Source organism: Corythoichthys intestinalis, chromosome 18, assembly GCF_030265065.1.
Source record: "Corythoichthys intestinalis isolate RoL2023-P3 chromosome 18, ASM3026506v1, whole genome shotgun sequence".
In the NCBI taxonomy this organism is placed as follows: domain Eukaryota; kingdom Metazoa; phylum Chordata; class Actinopteri; order Syngnathiformes; family Syngnathidae; genus Corythoichthys; species Corythoichthys intestinalis.
Genome location: NC_080412.1, coordinates 24,935,627 through 24,956,929, shown reverse-complemented (window position 1 = coordinate 24,956,929; position 21,303 = coordinate 24,935,627). Strand labels below are relative to the sequence as shown.

The following is a 21,303-nucleotide window of genomic DNA, read 5'->3' as shown; positions in this document are numbered from 1 at the left end:
GTTTTAAAGTCACTGCTCGACCTGTTAAACAAGTTATTTAATCGAGTGTTAATAAAATGGCCAGTGGATTCAAGTGATCTGCCATGTCTCCAAGTTAAGTCATTCAAAATTTGTTGCAGAACAACATATAGAAAGAGAAAGCATTTACTCTGTATTCTTGTAAATGTTTCAATGTGGGAATACATTTAGGTCCCCTGCCCCCTGAGCCCCGCTTCTCCTTCTTGTGTTTGTGTATGTGTGCCACTGCCTTGATTGTAGGTTTGGACAGATGGTGAGCCTGGGACCAGGTGTCGGTGATCATCGTCAGTAGCTTATTTAAACCAGCCCTTGGCCACACATTATTGCCTGATCAACAATCCAACTACACGAGTTTGTGACTCTGGCTTTCAGCTAGCAAAGAATCTGGTAATTGTGATCCTCAGCTAACCCCCCCCCCCCTTGATCCTGTACTGCTTGCCTGCCTGCCCATTCACCTGTTCTATCACCAAACTGCCCAGCAGATTCTTTGGACACTATCTGCCATTCCCCATAATCGTCATTAAACTGTTGTTACCACTGCCAGTTTGCCTCCTGTCTCTCTGCGCTAAGGTTCCCCTTTCCCCAGAACCTTAACAAAGACAATATGTTGTTTACAGTCCAAAAATGGGTCATCTTTAACGTGGAGTTGCTTGTTTCAATTAAAATATTCTGTGGAAAATTTTGTAATGTTATGGTGCATTAATATGTTGGCATTAATAAATGGCATGGAAAAGAATTGTTTTCATTGTTGCTTTTAACAAAATGGACCCCAAATTTAATACTGAAAACGGTTATGATACAAATATGCCCGAGTGCTGGCCCAGATTGAGTAGCATGTGTGCCATATCTGGGCCATACATTAATGTGGTTTCTGCTACTTTGGACCAGTTCTGGCCCAAAACTGTGTGCTTAACCAGCAAGTGAATCTATACTGAGTTTGGCTCATTGTCCAAAAAGACACCGGGGCGGAGCCATTTTACAAATTGGGTAAAAAATTTGCAGTACATCTGGCCCATGTCCACTCCAGTTATATTTTGCTATCTGGGTTGTGTTTGAACATTTTCGTCACTAAGAAATTCGCACATGCACACGTAAAAGATTTATATCATTTATAGTGTATCGCCTGTCCCTTTACCAGAGGTGGGTAGAGTACTGTATTTTCCGCACTATGAGGTTCATCTGATTATAAGGTGCAGTCGTAGTAGTAGTCGTAGCAGTGGTGGTTGGTGTTGCGTTCTGCCTCCGGTAGATGGAGCTGTGCTAAAGGGAATGTCATGCCATAATTAACCAATATTGATCCATATATAAGCCGCATCAAATTATAAGGTGTATCTTTGAGAAAATTGACGGGTTTTAGGTGCGCCTTATAGTGTGGAAAATACGGTAATTTTAGTCAAGTAAGAGTACTGTTATTGAAAATGTTATTATGCGTAAAATTAGTTATCCCAAAAATGTATTCATGTAAAAGTAAAAAAGTATTCGGTGAAAAGAACACTCACGTAATGAGTAACAACTTACAATGTCAGATTTTTAAAATCAATGTTATATCTTTTTTTCCTGAGCACAACACCATCTATATGAATTGTTATTATTACACTATGACCTGTTACATGACCATATTAGGCCCCACCCAAAAAACCCACAAAAATTATTTAATTCCGACTAGAAAAATCTACTGAAATGAAACATCACCTGTTCAAATAGCATGAGTGTCCTCTAGTTAATAAAATATTTCCTACTATGAAATCAAACTGATCATAACTCTGGTGGTCCATTGTCAATTAATGCCAAATAAAAACCATGTGAGAGGTTGAAATCTGTGATTTCGTGTAATGTTGACGACATGCTCTATGACAAATAGTGTATTTTCTACGACGCTCTAAAGATGCCACGTGACTGAACAGGTGTGATCATAGGACCTCCGACTGCATGGGTGCGTGTGATCATTTGACTGTATCTTTACTTCTTATTGGTATAATGGAGTCATGAGATTACAGTTGCTACGTCATTGGTAGGCATCTCTGGCAAAAATAAAGTCAAATCTAATATGTGGAATAAAGAGGAAAAATGTAACGACTGTAGTGTAGCTCAAAGTAGTAGTAGTAAGAGCAGTGTTTTATCTACACAAATCTACTAATGTAAAAACAACACTTTAGAAGTACATTTATCTCAATATGTAAATGTGACTGAGTAACTGTAACGTGTTACTACCCACCTCTGCTTCCAAGTCCAACTAAAACTAATGTTAGTCCCCGTTATATTTATATGTTATTGGGTTGGGTGTAACTGATGACCATACTTACTAGATCTCTCTCTGCGGACCACATAACCAGCGACCAGCCAGCTCAGCGCTGTGACTGTTGTCAGAGCACCTATGTGCAAAAAGGGTGCTGTGGACTAAAATTAGAACACAATCATAAAACAAGTCATTTTTAATTGCTTTGCAGCCAAAAATGTAATGTTTAAAGTTCAAAGTTTTTACTGTGTGTATTAAAATGCTCTGGTTTGGAGCATAAACAAACCTGGAGGGACACTAGCAGGATGTCCCACTCCTCTGCCCATATGTCATCAACAGAGATAACACCAGAGATAGTAGTGAAGAGTGTAGCCAGCACACCGATCTGTGACAATGAGACATGAAATGATGATGTCTTTGGAAAAAACAACAAAATACGAACTAAAGCAAAGAAGTAACGCACTGCACCTTGTGAAGCCAGTAGAGATTAAGCTGTTGTCCTAAAGATATGTGGAAAAATGCCAAGATCTGATGAAGAAACAATAATCATTTTTCATTTCATATGTGCTTATACAGGGGCGCACACAATACTTTTGGCGCGGTTCTTAAATGAGTGTCAGGGTTTTCTTTCACTCCTTTTTTTTTTTTGGTTTGGTGCTTGTTATTTTCATGACCCGTCAAACTTCATGGAGGAAGTCACTGATTTACTGCACAACTTTGCAAACCACGGTCCGCTGGCCATATCCGTCCAGCCTACAGTCTGTAAATCTAATTCGTAGCCGTTATGATAACGATATATAATAAAATTTAACTATACGATACCTTTATTTTGATGAACATGCGTGTCAGTAGTGGAAGCGAACTAGTCAGCAACTTGTCTTACTCTTCACAGTGGAAACTTAGAGACAATGTCGCTATATTTAGTGACTTTTGCGAGGATTCTAGGAACCCTATGTATTGACTCAAGGAGTGGACTTACTCAATGAACCATTCAATAAAGACAAGCAATTTTCTATGTTATTCTTGTTTAAAAATAAGCGTGGGTTGTCTCTAGGTTCCTGCCACATCCCAAAAAACGTGCATGGTATGCTGATTGAACACTCCAAATTGTCCGTAGGTGTACGTGAATTGTTGTTTGTCATGTGCCCTGCGACTAGCTGGCAACCTGTTCAGGGTGTAACCCGCCTTCTGCCTGAAGTTAGCTGTGATAGGCTCCAGTACACCCGTGACCCTTGGTGAGGATAATCGGTTGAATGAAGGAATTATATGAATCTTACGGAGAACGATTAAAAATATGGCAATGAAAAATTTGTGTGCTCCTACATTTTGTGCAGGTACATCTTAAGAAAAAAGTGCAACCAAAAACCAGTGCAACCAATGCAAAAAGTACAGTTAAGTGTGGAGCCTTGGCAATATACAGTATATCCCAATGTTAATTTTTTCCAATATCGTTCAGGCCTAATTTATATATTTTCCTACTTTTTAAGGACTAAAACGTAACAAAATAATCCAGAAATACAATGGCATTTACAAAAGATACAAAAATATACGTTATAGACTCTGCAACACTCCCGGAAAAAGCAGAAATGAAAGTACTGCAAGAAGTTCAGTACTGTAACATGTTTGAAACCTTTGTAGAATTAAGAAAATAAATACATTTCAATATTGGATCGGTACTCGGTATTGGCAGACTCTCAAAAGGTGATTCGGACTCGGGTGCCAAAATATTTGATTGGGAGATCCCCAGCAAAGGTCGACTGATATATTGGATTAATGGACTTTTGTCCAACATCGGCCAATTAACAAACAAAAAAGCCGATAAAAAAAGGATTTTGATCAGGCATCTTGTGTGGGCAACGACATCAGCCACTGACTGACGGTAGGATTCCAGAAGGACCCCGCAGCAGTTTGAAGCAGGCTGCTCCAGGAAAGCTTCTGTCTATAGAGTATATTGGCCTCATATATCTGCTTAAAAAATATGCTTTTGATATCTGCAATCAGCTGAAATTTTCTAAATATATTGGTATGGGCATCAGCCTTTGAAAATCCGATATCGATCAACCTCTCATCCCTAATATAAACTCTGGCCCAGTAGTGAGAAGAAGCTTTTTCTCTTCCCCACATCTGATTAGAGCGAGGCCCTGGCTGGTTTACAATTAAACTTTCTAAAATGATTCTTCTGTCCTTTTGTTCTCACTTAATTCGGTACTTTGTTCCATGTTTTTTCATAATTCTTATTTTAATTTGTTGTGAATTGTGTGTTTTTATCTTCTGTCCAATTAAAAGAAAGAAAAAACCTGTAAAGAAGAAGTCATCTCTCGTCTTGCCACGACTCTTCAGCAAACACTGCAGTTGTACATTATTTTCACTGTTTGTATTATATTTGGGTGCTGTGTTGCTTTCATTTGTTTCTGGATGGTAATTTAAGGGATCATTTTGAAACTGTTGAAACAAGTACAATGCAGTCATTTGCATGTAAAAATGTTGAAAAACACTCTTACCATCAAGATTGAAATATAGCTGAACCCCACGGTGGTGCTTGCAAGGATGGGGACAGTCTCATCCCTCCATTCTCCAGACCGGTTGTACACTGACCTGGAGTTTAAACAGGTTAAAAGTCAATGGACTGCATGCACTGTATGTTTATGTTGCTCATAAGTATAAAGGAAACAGTCATCACAGTGTCACTACTCACACTTCGATGGCACATGGTTAATTTCAAAACAAATGTGGATCTGTTTCACATGCTGTTTAAATGAGACAGACTACAGTTGGAAAGGCAAGACAATGCTTTATCATGAGTTGCCTTGAGTAGTTGGATTTCATTCAAATCAAGATCAGGACATTCAGTTAGGCATTCCCTTTATGTCCAGCATGTTGGTTATTAGTTAACTTGTCTGCCTTAGAGTTCAGTTAGCATGTTCTCTCAGTGTTTGCAATTAGGGTGTTCTGCATGCCGGCTTCCTGCCGTATTCCAATACCAAACACAAATTTAATGGCCAAAATCTGTTAGTGTGAATCAGTGGCGGATGCTGGTCTTTCAATGAGGGTCAAGCTCAAAGTGTGTACGCCTATGAGTGCTTTGTGACAGTGGAGGGGCTCAGCGGCACTCGCTGCTTGATAGGGAAAGAAACTAGAGTGCCAGAAGTAGACATGTGCCCATTACCGGTTTCAAGGTATACCATGATATGAAAATGTCATGGTTTTAAAGCCGCAAAAATTTTCCGTCATACCGTCCCTAAGTTATTAGCTATTTTTTATGTCCCATAAATGCAGACAAATCCTTCGCTTGCAGTTGCAAGGCTCAACCCTCCCCCACCGGTTGTTACTCAGTGTCAGTGAGTCAGCTGTGCTACACGATGGCTGGAGGAGGTGAAACTCCTGAACTTTTTCCCCCATGATAGAAAGCAAAATCGCTGGTATGGGAATACTTCGGCTACAGAAAAGTTACAGACGGCTGCGTCTTAGAGGAGGAGGGCCAACCGACATGTAAAACATGTTTGCGGAGGGGGGCTGCTGAGGAGGCAATATCTCCAATATGATTTCGTATTTATACAAAATTAAAAGTTATTAAACACCATCTTGAACATTTCCCACCAACTACGAGAGTTAACTTCAGCGTGTTTAGTGTTTCTAGCGGTGGTAAAACATGTTTTTTTCTCTCTGGCAACTGTCTGTGTTGAGAATGAGAGTGTGTGTATAATGTAAACATGATACAAGTCATACACACGTGCTTTTTATGGAAAATCAATCAATTATTTTTGTTCTGATGGTAATAATGTTGAGTAGTGGCTTTGGGTTTAGGCTCACCTAAAGGACTGCATTTATTTTAATTTTATTTACAATATTTCAGTATATATATTTTTTAAATTTATTTGACGGTAGAATTATACTTATGTTCCAATTTGCTGATATGTTTTGAAAAAAAATATCCTCTTCAATGTAAAAAGTTTATTTTTCCCCCCTCTAAGTAACACATTTTAGAGCTGTAAATACAATACACTGATACCGTAAAACCGTGATATTTTTGCTTAAGGTTATTATACCGTCAGAATCTCATTCCGGCACATGCCTACCCAGAAGTCAAATCTCCAAACACAAGCAGCTACAATTGGAAAAAAAAAAAAAAAAAATTCTTTCTGGGCAAAGCTTTCGTGTCGTCCTCTTACCTCCCACTGGAAGTCTCCCCCCTGGCTCTGTTTTCGTGGCAACAATTTAGAAGTCAAAGAAATGACTAAGGCAATTATGGCTAACGATTTTCAAGCTAAGCCGTCGTAATTACGATATTATTTTGTACGTAGTCAAGTGGATGAATTATCACGTTAAGTTCATACCAAAGGTTTCATACTGGTTAACTTATTTCGAACTTACTTGTCTACATATGAGGGCATGAATCTGCACACCTCACAGTAAACCTCGTTTTGTGTCTAATCGTAGCCGAGCCAATTCCAGCGTTCGCGCCTTTGAGGCTTAAACATTCTTCCCTTTTTTTTCACATTTGAGTTCATTTTCCCTCAACTCCTCCGGTGACTTTCTCTGTCTTGAGTGGTCTTTTGCTTGGCCAGGTGCTGGGGGTTTCAAAAACATGTTGTCTAGTGGTATAATGTAAGGTGGTTACAGAGATACTGATAATCAATAAGCAGCAGTAATCAGGTTGCACGTGTTCATGTAGGAGCGAGTGAGCGAACGGGGTGTGTTTTTGCCACACTGAGAGCAATGGCTGCTGCTTAGACTGTAAAGGTTGTCTTTGATTGGCATAGCGTAATGTCATCAAAACATGGAACCACTGGGAATTAATATGAAGTAAAAAACAATTTTTATCGACACATTATTTGGGGGCCAGTGGTGGGAGCATTCTGGTGGCCCTGACGGTTTTAAAAGTACGTCCGGGCCACCGGGCCATTTATATTGTTGACCCCGGCTCACTCCTACAACAGATTCCATGTTGAAAAACTGACTTACCAGTTGAACTCATCGAAATCATTTTGAGCCACCAACCAGAAGTAGGACCAACAAAGAAGCAAGAGAAAGGAGCTACACAAGATGATGAACCACAAACACTCCCACTGTGGAAAGAAGTACAAAATAGAATTTTCATGTAAATAACCTAAATATGAGCACCAATTGTTTTAAGCAAATACATATTTGTTGTAAAGGGTCAGTTGTCTATCGTTCATAACGTTCAATTTTCTGTATTACAAACATAAATGAGCTTGCAGCTCCTGCTTTGAGTCTCATCCCATGTGGTTGTCTTTTTTTAAATATGAAAAATAATGGACATACCGTAATTTTCGGACTATAAGGCGCACCTGACTATAAGCCGCGACCCACCAAATTTGACACAAAACTGAATTTGTTCATAGATAAGCTGCACTGGACCATAAGCCGCAGCTGTCCTCACTGTATTATGGGGTATTTACACCAAAAGTTAACAATTGGTAACACTTTATTCGACAGCGGCATCATAAGACCAAATCAACCACCATGAAGCTTTGAACCAATTGGCTGTAAATCTTCATTGCTTCAAGAAGCTTCATTTGGCCATCACTAGTCCCTTGAGGGAGATAGTCACCCTCTGCTGCCACCTGCTGTCAACACAGTTGTTGTCCAACATGCCTCCCAGTACGCATTGCAGCGTTAAAGATGTAAATGACAATCAAAGTTCATGTTCTGTGCTAATTATTTCTTCAGTTACCGTTCCAGTGGTTTCATTAATTGCTAGTTATGGTATTTGGTAAGACATTATTTTACGGTGTTGCCATAAGACCATCATAATTATGACAAGACACTGCCATGAGCATTAATCAATGCTAATGACAGATATCATTTTTTGTCCAGCAGCAAATTATCTCACTTTTGAAAGGAAGTCAAAGATCCGAGCTGGATATAAATGCAGTTAGTGACAGAATTTGCCTGATGACACCTAATGACATCTGTTATATGCATTCATTAATGCCCATGTGATAATTATAACGGTCTCACGGCAGTCTTATGACGGCGCTGTCAAATAAAAGTGTTATCTATTAACCCTATAAATCAACAAATAAGCCGCACTGGACTATAGACCCTACCCACGTGACGTCACAACTCCTTCCTCCTGACTGGTGCCGCCCAATTGTCCGTCAACACATCATGTTTCCCTGTTACGGCTACATACATTCCTCCTATTTACGACGTGTTTTTCTGCTCGTTAACATTAATAATCAAAATGGTGAAGGCGTGTGTGGCGGTCGGTTGCAATAACAGAGAAGATAGACGGAGAAGACGGAGAGACTTGAAGTTCTACCGGATTCCGAGAGACCCGGAGAGAAGAGAGCGAGATGGGCTGCTGCAATTCGACGAGAAAACTGGGCTCCAAACGATTACCACAGATTATGTAGTAGTCATTTTATATCTGGTAAGATGCATTTAATATATATTTAGAGGGTTTTGGGCTGACAACCACAATTAAGATCATTGCTAGGCTAATCGCCGACAACATACACGTATGTATGTAGTGAGAGTGCTATCGCTAAACCATATAAACATTAAAAGCCCTAACTCCATTGACAAACGACATGAAATACATTAGACTTGACAGTGGATGTTAGCAATAACAAAAGATTTTGAATTGAAAATTTCGTAACTCACCTTTCCAAGCACAAGATAGATTCCTGCCGAATTTTCGTGGACGAGGACCTGTTTCACCCAACCAGCAACAAAGTATTTATAAGCCTCCAAGCTCTTAAAGTTTTTCAAACTTTCGTGAGAATAGGCTGATTTTGTGTGGACAAGATAGTTGTACAGTTCAGGGTAGCTAGCAGATGTCAGGCAAATACGGCGGAGACAGCGGGTCGAAAAACATCGATTTAGGCATCAAATATGGATCTGGCGAATGGATAAACTGAAGCTTTTCCACATAACGCCTTTTATGCAACGCATCAAGTGAGTTTACGGCATCCGAAAGCACCGGGTCTTCCATGAAATGCATTATAAATTGCTCGATCAATTGAGACCATTGATAACACAGACACAAAATGACGGACAAGTGGGCGGAACCGTACAGCGAGCACGTGATTTTGTGACGTCGGTGGGTAGGGTCTATAAGACACAGGATTCAAAATGAGGGAAAAACGTAGTGGCTTATAGTCCGAGAATTACGGTATCTAATAAATTCAAATGCAATTATCCTTGCTCATTAACGTCTTATAATTGAAGTATAGCACTGAAAAGGGTCTTCTAACTAGGCAAGTAGGCAAGGTATGAAGGAGAGTTTGTGCAACACTCAAGGGCGCTCAACTCAGTATTTAACAGGATCAGAAGGTAATTCCATGGAAGATGAGACCATGGCAATGATAGGCTACTCAACACATCCTGTTGGCCATTGATCAGCTTTGGCACTTAACCAATTCCAGCAGCTTATATAAGGGGTTGGGAGATCATTTAAAATGAATACGAGAAAGGAATAAAGGCCAAGTCTACACGTTTATGAAAGGTCGACCAGAAAATGGGTGAAGGTTTGTGTTGCTGGGGTCTGGCTGTGCAAGTCAGGCTGGCAATAAAGACAAACAATCTTAGTTTAACAGCTAACAGTCAGTGTTTTGTAAACCTGGTGGGCCGTCAGGTTTTTCGTGACCCCCACCATTCTAAAACACTGCTACGAAAGAATGAACACATATTTTAATCAAATTTTCACTATATCTGGTGACATGGTTGAAATCGTAATAGTGACATATTTTGGCTGATATATAACCAAACCTGTCCCTGCTCTCTGCCATTGCACTGAATTGCATTGTATTTTTGTTTATTTGTTACAACTGTTTCAAGACTGTGCCTTTTTGTAAGACTCTACATTTATTTCATACAGTATGTATTATAGGGCTGCAACAACTAATCGATTAAATCAACAGAGTAGCAAATTTGTTACCAACGAATTTGATAATCGGTTTTGGCCTGCAGCTATGAGCAGTCCCATTTGGGTCCTTTTTACGTGACACTTAGCACGGAACGTTAAGCTCGTTAACGATTATGTTCATGGTGAAGTATATTAGCGGTTGAGTTACTGTAAGATCGTAATTTATGTTGTCTCATTTCTTTTTATAAAGAAACCTAAAGAAACCACACACTTAAACCCATTCATATAACATCTTAGAATCTTCTTTCATCACAAACTCCCATTTAGGATGATTTGGACTGGACTTATGAAAAACTGTTTGATAAATAAAACAGATTTATTGCAGACTACCTACTCCTTATTTGATTTTGTTGTTTAGTGTGTTTGAAAAAAAAAAACAATATATATATATCTTTTTTTAAAATAAAAAAGGGTCATTGACACAATTTATATCAGCACTTTGCCCACAAGAAAAAAAAGTAAATCTGCAGCACTTTTTTTTAATTCGAACGAACAGGATTTTTGTCTGATTGGTGTACTGAGAAATTATTTTTATGTTTTCTACTCAGAACCTTTATTAAAAAAAAAAAAAAAAAACTCGCTAGTTTTATTTACTTAAAACAGTGCAGTTGTAGACTACAGTTAAGTCAGGATGTCATGATAAAATATTACTTTTGAAGGAAATAGTCATCAATTTTGTCTTCATTGTTACTTACAACATGCCTTAAACAACTTTATAGTTATACTGTGAAGGTAACTGAAAATAGTGACATTTATCCGATTAATAGATTAATTAATCATCCGATTAATCGGTCATGAAAATAATCCTTAGTTGCAGCCCTAAGGTACTGGTAATAAATGGTATAATATCACATAACTGTCATACTTTCAAAATTCCTGTCAGCCTACCATTTTCATTCCAAAACCCCGCCACCAAACAAAAAAAACATGGTGTGCTGTTTTGCATGTGTTATTGTGTATTATGGAATAATAGTCGAAACTTCGTGTATGCCAATTAGAAGGGCGCATTTAGCTATTCTCTCATTCCTTTGGGGAATCTGGCCACAACTTCATACATCCTAAGGCCAACAAGAGAATACTACTGGAACAGTTGGCAGTCAATGTAAGGATTTAGAGAGTTAAATACAAAGCATGAGTGTCTTTTTTTAAGAGGTATGTTTAAATTAAAAACACATATTTTAATGGTCATTCTTATACTTATTTCTCTTATTATTCATTTATGTACAGTTATTTAGGTTTCGTTTGTATTTTTTTGTTGTTGTTGCTTTTTTAAAATTCTCTATGAATAAAGTTACATTGATTGATTGTGTGGTTATGATGACACAACCATAATTACTGGAAAAAAAGTGGGTGTTCCCTGATGCATTGTTTTGGGTGGAATAACTACGAAATGGAAAAAAGCAGCCAGATTTGAGTACCAAATTCGTTTTCTACATGTAAAATTACATTAGTGCAGTCATTTTCATTTTTTTGACAGGGTCACCATTTCACAAGCACCTTCAAACATTTTTTTTTAAATTACATTCACAACCTGAACTGAAAAATGTACCAGAGGTGTGGTCACTGGTAATATAATTTTGTGTGGGTTTTTAAATCACATTAAACAGTTACTTGATTCAGTAATATCAAAATATTCCATCTACCGGTGGAAGTTTAATTGAATATGCTGTCATTATCCAACTAATGACATAAGCCTTGTTCCGAAAACATAATGCAATTTCCCAAAGTGGTAATAAGCGAAATGCAGGTTCATGGATGACTTCCATTTATTCATTTTATATGCAGTTTATCCTCAATTTGAACACAGAGAAGTATCATGTTGAATTGAAATTGTCAAAAAGTGGATATTTTTCCCTGGACAGCAACATACATGTCATATGTACTGTAAATTATCTGCAAAGATTTTATTTGTTTACTTTTGTTTTTTTTAAATCCAAACTGCCATTAGGTGTAACTGTGGATACCTTGATTTTGTAAATCTCATCATATGAGACCTGGCACAGCAAAACTAGTCGGTATTCATACAGAGATATTGTTATATGAGCTAAAAAGTGAACTGAAAATGAATACAGTAATTTTCGGACTATAAGCCGCTACTTTTTTCCTTAATTTTGAAACCTGTGGCTTATAGTCCAGTGCGGCTTATTTGTTGATTTTTTTTTTTTTTTAGGTAACACTTTATTTGACAGCGGTGTCATAAGACTGTCATAAGATCATCAAAATTATGATATGAAACTATCATGGACATTACTGAATCCTTATGTCATTAAGTGTCATTTGGCAAATTATGTCACTAACTCAATTTTTGTCCATCTTGGATCTTTTGCATCCATTCAAAAGTGAGATCATTTGCCGGATAACAATTAATGACATCTGTTATAAGCATTCATGAATGCTCAGGACAGAGACATGTCATAATTATGATTGTGTAATGACAGTCTTATGGCACCACTTTCAAATAAAATGTTAGCAAATACCATAACTAGCAAATGATGAAACAATTGGAACAGTAACTGAAGAAATAGTTGTAGCTCTGCAATGCATGCTAAGAGGCATGTTGGATGACAACAGTCAACAGCAGGTGGCAGCAGACGTTGACTGTCTCCCCCAAGAGAGCAGTGATGGCCAAATGAAGCTTTTTGAAGCAATAAAGCTTTGCACTAATTGGTTCAAAGTTTAATAATGGTTCATTTGGTCTTATGACAATCGGTCGTATGAAAATAAAGATGTACCGGTTAATATCTTTTTGTGTAAATATCCCATGGTACAGTGAGGACAGCTGCGGCTTATAGTCCAGTGCGGCTTATCTATGAACAAATGCCGTTTTCGTGCCAAATTTGGTGGGCTGCGGCTTATAGTCAGGTGCGCCTTATAGTGCGAAAATTAGGGTACTTTCAAAATTGACAAATCGTTTAGCTTATTTTTAGCCAATTAAAAAAGAAAATAATATTAAAAAATTAATTAGGCACTAAAACTATGCAAGGATTAACTTGGAATTTTCAACAAACTCTAGATGCCAGTTTCTGATTTTTTTTTTTCCCCCAAAACCTCTAAGTATGACAGCATTTGACTGGTGTATTCTTTGCGCCCACTGCATTATGGGATATTGCGTCAATAGTCGGAAAAGAAGCTCTTTGACACTTTACAAAATTCTCAATGTTAAAAAAACAGACGAATTAAGAAACTCTAGTGGCTCTTCGGAAGAAAACAGACGTTGCTGACAGCCTGAATCAGCTTTTAGCTTGCAATTTGGTTTGTTAAGCAAATAAATAGCTGTTATGAATCCATTTTCTCACAGCAAATGGCTGATAAATCATTGGTAAACTGAAAGGGTTGCTAAAAATCAAGGTAATGCTATTAAAGTTTGATACATGTTGACTAGGTATGTTTCAAGTTCTAATTTATCTTCTTTTTACAACTCACCGGAACAAAACAAATGAGAATTATTGTATTATCTTACCCTGGAGCTGTCGTCTTGGGACCGCTGGTAGCGTTTCCAACGGCAACCATAGATGCCAGTGACAATGGACACAAGCACTTGCTTCTCATAGACCTGTAAGGGTTGGTGTTTCACCATGCTCCTTTAGCCTCAACGCACCACCAGTTCCTTAGCATCCCACACTGACTGGAGAATCTTTAAGAAGGCCAAGATGTTAGAGTTGTTAGCGTTATAGGGGAAAGTTGAGTGTTTTATTGTTATGAATGTGACATTAAGAAGGCCTTTAGTCTCGCTGTCATTCTTCTAATTCATTAATATTTTAATGAAGTTAAACTTGAGGTGGCATCGGCATTCTCCATGGGACGCACTGCAGGGAAAATAAACATTTACTGTATTTTCCGAACTATAAGGCACATTGGAGTATAAGGCGCACCTTCAATGATGGCCTATTTTAAAACAGTTTTCATGTATAGGGCGCACTGCATTATCAGGCGCAGTTATAGTAGTAGTAGTAGTAGTAGTAGTTGTGGTTGGCGTTGTGTTATGCATCCACAAGATGGAGCTGAGCTAAATGGAATTCCATGCCATGATTAGCCAGTTTTGATCTACATATAAGGCATATTGGATTATAAGGGACACTGTCGGCTTTTGAGAAAATTCATTCAGGTGCGCTTTCTGGTACAGAAAATACGGTAATCGTGAAGGCTCATTATGTATTTGTAGCAAACTTAGTCATTTTGAGAGTAGGCTAATATACTGTAGCTACAATAGATACATACAGCATGTGTTGCCATCATTGTAAGGCTTATATAAGGCTTTCAATTTTTTTTTTTGCGGCTCCAGACATATTTGTTTTTGCTCCAATATAGCTCTTTCAACATTTTGAGTTGCTGACGCCTGGTCTAGTGCTACCAAACCAACGAAGACAGCACTTCTTTTTATGATTATACACACTCGGCAAGAAGTACATTACAGTTAGGGGTGCAACGGATCACAAAACTCACGGATTGGATCGTTCTTCGGATCAGCGAAAAGAAAAAAAAAAAAAAAGACAAGTAAATATAATTTTTGTTTGTTTATTGAAAACTGAAATTGAAACTGCATGTGCAAAGCACCCTATTTGTGGACCCAGTCCTGCCTCCTTCACTGCATTTATTTGATTTTTTGCATTATCAGTTATTGCTGGGATATTAGGTTGTTACTGGGATATTAGTACTGGGCCTCCGTATCTTTCATTCTTCCACTGCTTGTCTCAGTACCTGCGCAAGATGAGCGCCTGTGTGACTCTCGTAGAGGGGGCGTGTCTGCAGCACTGGACTTTTCATTTCCCAATCTGGTGTGAAAGTGAGCGGTTATCGTCACATAACTCTCCGTTCCCCTGGACGTCCACCCGTCCGTCGTGAGCGCAACAGTTGACGGATAGTTCATTTACAATGTTTTTCTTTTCTCCCTCGAAGAGATTTGGCACAATCTTTTCACTAAAGTGTGTGCGCGATGGGATGTCGTTGCGTGGCTCAAGCACTTTCAACATGTATTTAAAGCCCTCGTTTTGCACAACTGAATATGGTGTCATGTCTGCAGCTATAAACACACTGATAGCTTTCGTGATGGCTTTAGCCCGGTCGGATTGTGCACGAAGAGGCTGCTTAAATGCCTCGGTGATGAGCGGTTGTTTGCCAGCTTTTGTTTTATCTTCGGTCAGTAAAACACCCGGGTGATGTCGCTTCAAATGCGTGAACATACTGGATGTGTTTCCGCTGTCATATGGCTTTCTTATGCCACAATGCGTACACACTGTCGCGGTTTTGTCCACTGACCTTATTCCTTTGTCATAATACTTGACAGGGAAACCAAAATGCGCCCATATGGGGGATTTAAGTGTAGCGGGGCGTTCAAGCTCTTCCTTTCCTCCGCTTGCCATGTCTGCACTGTGCACTCTGTTCCCCTCTTTCTCCGCTCTACACAAGTGTGTGCGGCCGGAGCACAATTTTTTTTCTCAAAAATCAATCCGCGGATCACATGTGTGCCGAACCGATGACGTCGATCCGAACGGATCTCGGACCAATCATGATCCGTTGCACCACTAATTACAGTATATATATTTTTTTTTAAATAATCAGACCCACCAGGATGTCACGATGAGATGTAAAGTGAGAGTGAAAGTTTAGGAGGATGCTCGCCATGCTAAAGCTAACGCTATGAGTTACATTTAGAGTGTAAGGACCACTGCCCACACAGATGCCAGATCAAAATCCTTTTTCAACTACTTATTTTCTTTGTTAACGTTGGAAAAAAAGTCCATATATTGACCGATATATCAGTCGACCTCTAGTAAAAACTTTTGGGGTCACAGTATTGACTCTAGCGTGCTGTATGAACTGACAAAGGGAATTGCAGTCTGACTACAAACGCATCAAAATTTCTTTTACGGATGGGACAGCTGGTGACATGACTCTTTTGTTGCTTTGGGAAAATGTAAAGTTCTCTTCAGCCATGCGGAATTCCAAACTGTTATATCATGGCAAGAAAGGTATGCTTACACAAAACAAGGTTATTATGATGACAACAAGACTTTGTTTGTAGTACAAACTCATGTGATGGGAAGCCAAGATATACCGTAGTTAAAAATGAATGGCTCGTATTTTGAAAAAATGCATGAAAAAACAAAAGTATGATTTTGACTTTAAAGACTCTTGTCCACCATTTTGTCTCCAGTCGGTTAAAAAAAAAAATTCTAATGTTGACTTTGGTTTTGTGATGCATGCTTTCATTTTGGCACAGGAAGAGCAGGTAGTACTTCTGCAAAGCGCACGCGAGTAAGACTGCATGTACACACGAAGAAAATCGCACGCACACACAGGGAAGAGAGCATTTACGCCCAAGAAGAAGTGGGTGAGAGACAAGTGAGAGAGAGAATCGATAGTTTACAGCTACAAGACTGCGCACACATTTGTTACTTTTGAAGCATCAACAGAGGCAACGCCTGTATATAGCACATTTTATGCTTTTTATTGTGCATTTTCAATTGTGGTCGAATACTTGGGGTGAGGTTATGTGATTGTTTTTGATGATGTTTGGACTCAGATACTTGCTAATCGTTTGTGTGGATTGTTATTGCTGTATCATCAGCTAGTTATAAATGCAAATTTGAATTGTTGTTATTAAAGATAAAACTGATTTGATTTCATTTTATTTTAGTTTGATTCTGCAATTGTTGATGTCATGAGCAGCTGAATAAAATCAGCAAAGCACACGGACATCTGGAATCTTCATTTCGGAGCTTAGCTCGCTGTCTAGCTAGGACTTTGCTCCAGCGTCTTGGCGAGGACAGTACAATGACACATAATACGTGTTTTTGGATAGTTATTTTGAGGTTTAGGAGTACTTAAAGGGTTGATTCCGATTTACGTGGAAATTCAGGTTACGTTGCCAGCGTAGGAACAGAACACGTTCGTAACCCAGGGACTACTTGTATATATGTATATATTTTTTTTAATTTAACAAATTTTTATATAGACTTCTAACTTTTCCCCTACTATTCTAAACACTTTGTATTTAACATTTTGACTGCATATTGTGACAATATAATATACATCTTTATTCATTCATTCATTCATTCATTTTCCATGTCGCTTTTCCTCACGAGGGTCGCGGAGATGCTGGAGCCTATCCCAGCTAACTACGGGCAGTAGGCAGGGGACACCCAGAACTGGTTGCCAGTCAATCACAGGGCACAAGGAGACATACAACCATTCACGCACACACTTATACCTACGGACAATTTAGAGTGTATAATATACATCTTTATAATATGTATAAATGATAAATTATGTCTGTTCGTGTCTAATTTGTAATTGTTTTCCTTCTCTCTTTTGTTCTGGTTTTCTCAAAATATAAAGAAAAATGTTTCGCTTTTTGACTTTATAATATGACTTTAAGAGTAATTATAGTTTGTAAAACATGGTGTTTATTCTTTTAAAACTACATTTTTCTTGTAATGTTACTACTTTATGACTATAATATCGCTCATCTTTTATGAACACGTACCCCTACTGTACTTCTGTATATTAATGTTCGTCATGAGAGAAGACAGGGATACTTGAAGAGTTGATTACTTTTTCAAGGCATTTGAAATAAAAATGTACATAACAATTGGTACTTTTTCTCAAATGTTTGCGAAAGAGTGGTATAATCTTTGCTAAAAATAAATAAATAAATAAATAAATAAATAAATAAATAAATAAATAAATAAATAATAATACTGCATATGCATATGTGTTTAGAATTTGGGAAGAAGAACAATTTACAAGGATTCGAACAACCTAACCCCTAAATTATGCACCAGTTACATGTCCTCATACACACAAGACCATAAAAACGCATGTTCATGCATCCTTTTTTTTTTTTTAATTCATTTGGCACTTGTCAAATATCTTCTAGAGTTCACATGAATTTACAAACAAATGCAATAACGATCGTTGAGGCCTGATGCAGTACTAAAACCTAATCCAAGAAATGAACGCCACTTAAATCTGATTATAATTATACCAATTAGCAAAACAAATAAAAACCGAGTCACTGCCTCTGATATCACAGGAGATAATCCATAGTAAAACAACAATTTCTTTACCTCAACACAGCAATTATTTTCTCCAGGACGAGTTGAATACGTCAGATTGTCATGGTCGAACTGTTTTCTCCCTCAAGTGTTGACATGACGTCGTTATTTCAAATAAAATTTGAAGTTGCGTTCAGTGACCACCTGAGAGCGACAGCTGTCACACATCGGTCTATTTACTCCAAACGTAAACTAGTTGGAAATCGGCGGTGTGAAGAAAAAGTCAAGTGCTATAATCCTTGTAAAAAACATAAAACAAAACCTGTTGCTCTGGAGACAGACGCAACTGTACATCACATTCGCGCTTAATCTGCTCCTGTGTGGGTATGGGAGGAGTTACGAAGCATTCTGGGGGCGGGGCTTGATATTACAGATGCTTCAGATTATATTTGTCCTAAAACAAAATGTAATATTAACCTAAAAGTGATTCTTTATCATTTTAATACCTTATTTTATGTTGCCCAAATTGAGATTTAAATAAATATTTTGTAAGAATTCTCGTAAATTAAAGCTCATCACAAACTTCACTAAAACCGTATTAACCATTTCAAAAATTCACTTACTCATCACTGTCATGATGAACAGCAATTGGTAGATTTGTTTTTTTCCGTGCACTATATGGTATGTAACTGGCACAGATTTTTTTTTTTTTTAATCTAGTAAATAAATCATTTTCAGACCAGTTTAGTGACATATAATGATTTCTTTTTGGGGGGGCATACCTGTTTTTTTTTTACTATTATGTATTACACGAGTCATAAGAGTTCAAACCCAGGTGTCACAAGTAAAATAAATAATAATACAGTAATAATAATAATTGGTATTATTGCTGTTGTTACAATAATGGAGACAATATGGAGGTGAGATAATATATGTGTATGTGTATATGTGTATGTATAATATGTGATTTTTAAAAAATCTTTTTTTCAAATTCTTGCCGTTTTAAGAGTCACCTATTTTCAGTTTGGGAGATGGAATGTTTAAGGAAAAATAACAAAGAAAGAATTTCATTAAATTTCACTGCGGGGTGGCTGTTACCAAGGAGGGTGGGCCCACCTATTAAGAATGTTACTGCTGCCTGGAATTCAACAAGTAGAAACACAGTGGGGGGGCTTGGGTCACATATTGGGGTACCAGTAAAGCAGACATGTACTACGGCTCGAAAAACGTCTCCTTTCAATTTGGTCATGTCACCCATGTGGAAACAACACATGCCAAACAGGTAGCATAGTTGAGTCAGGTCTTGTAAGAGATCTATTCCAAGACTAGAGGTCAGAGATTAACCCTTAGCTCATGGATAATTACGTCAGGTCCCTCTAATCCCAAACATTGTACATGTAGGAAGTGACAGCCATCTCATTCACAGAGTCTATGGGACTCAAGTTAAGTATGGGGGAAAGTTAGAAAGAGCAATTAAAGCAATATAATATTAGAAATCTATCTATCATTTAGGGTCATTAGGTTGCAGGTAAACTGGTAATATTTCCAAAATGACTTTGTCTGAGAGGTGGTTTTCAACCTTTACTTGTCACCAGCCAATCAAAAGGCATACTGTATCTACTGGAGAGAATCTTTTGTGCTCACACTTCATATTGATGGACAATTATTTCAGAGCCATGAATTAACCTAATAAATATGTTTTTGATAATAATAATAATAACATTAATAAATGGCAGCTAGCTATACATCTTTGTATATTGCATACATTCCACAACTGATTTGTTCCTTTAAATCAAACTTATTGTTACACAAAAATGTATGATAACAATCGAAATAATTCCGGTGAGAAATCGTAACCGAATTTGTATAGACTGTATTATATAAAGAGAGGTGCATAAGTAAGTATTCGGTTGATAAAATAATGATCATAATAATGATAATAATAATAATGAATAAATAACAAGCACAGTAATAAAGAAAACACACTGAAAAAGAAAATAACTACAATATACATTACTACAATATACCTACTTCCATACCTCTTGCATTTCCTGTATACAGTCCAGTACTGTAGCACTTATATTGTGCACATTATACTCAATTACTCTTTGTGGACCTCTAGTGGTTATCAGACATACTGTTATATCTAACAACTTTTAATTAAAACAGCAGAGAGCGCTGTACCATTGAAGCATCAACGAGTAATTCAGTAAAAGTAATCAAATAAAAAAATAATCGTGAGCCTCCAGTTCTATTCCGTTTAATTGGTAAACATTGAATAACGCCTGCTGGAAAATTTAGACTGACTGTGATGAGCACATGTAACTTTTATAGCTGACTTGACTTTTATCTTCTACTCAAGGATTGATAATGCGAACTGCAGCTATTAATTATTTTGAATTTGTAACACAATGGATGAAACATTTTCTGAGAGGATAGGGAATAGATATCAGACACAGGCCATTGTAAATAAATGCATTAATTAAAAACATAGTATTTTTATTGAACGTATGACTTTAATTACTTTTATGGAAACTAAGGAGGGCGGCTACCGAAATTAAAAAAAAAAAAAAAAAAAAAAAAAAAAAACTTTTGCAAATATAATACTTCCAGAATTACTTTTTTGCCCCAACGACTTCATATTTGGGTAGGGTGACAAAACGTCCTCTTTTGCCCGGGGATATGTACACTTTTCACATCCTGTCCGTATCGTCCAGCCGGGTTTTATAAATTCATGAAAATGTCCGGTTTTCATGATTTTTCATGGGACCAATTTGAAGAGATTCCTCCGGCCGCTGGGGGGCAGAATTAATGTCGATCATGTGTCATGTGTACAGAGATACAGTATATTGTATTACTTTTGTAGTAATTATTCTGCCTTGGTGTATTTGGTTGAATGTTAGTACTGTATTATATTCAAAGTAGCTGTGTTTCTTATGCCTCTGGGTTCCATCATCTACAGTATGTTAATAAAAGGAAATTCCATATTGACACGGAGGAGTATTTCTTAACAATTAGCGTATGTTGAAATTGACTGACACTTTGCACAGAATACTACGATACTGTGCTGCCTGTGACGTGTTCTCAGAGAGCCTGCCCAGTTGTTAGCGTTTTTTACAATTAATACGTATCCAGTATAATCAAATGCCCATGTACCC

General features: G+C 37.6%; 1 protein-coding gene across 3 annotated transcripts in view; it reads right to left on the bottom strand.

The window, feature by feature from the left end:
- gdpd5a (glycerophosphodiester phosphodiesterase domain containing 5a) overlaps positions 1-18,508 on the bottom strand; it is a 42,110-nt gene extending 23,602 nt beyond the window's left edge. For all 3 annotated transcript variants that reach the window (XM_057821470.1, XM_057821472.1, XM_057821471.1), the window contains exons 1-7: positions 18,218-18,508; positions 13,609-13,782; positions 7,217-7,320; positions 4,756-4,849; positions 2,723-2,782; positions 2,541-2,639; positions 2,322-2,415 (exon numbers count right to left, since the gene is read on the bottom strand). In XM_057821470.1, coding sequence (XP_057677453.1) covers positions 2,322-2,415; positions 2,541-2,639; positions 2,723-2,782; positions 4,756-4,849; positions 7,217-7,320; positions 13,609-13,725 — 568 coding nt within the window. In that variant the 5' untranslated portion in view covers positions 13,726-13,782; positions 18,218-18,508. The remainder of the gene's footprint in view (positions 1-2,321; positions 2,416-2,540; positions 2,640-2,722; positions 2,783-4,755; positions 4,850-7,216; positions 7,321-13,608; positions 13,783-18,217) is intronic.
- Between the last annotated feature and the right edge of the window lie 2,795 nt (positions 18,509-21,303).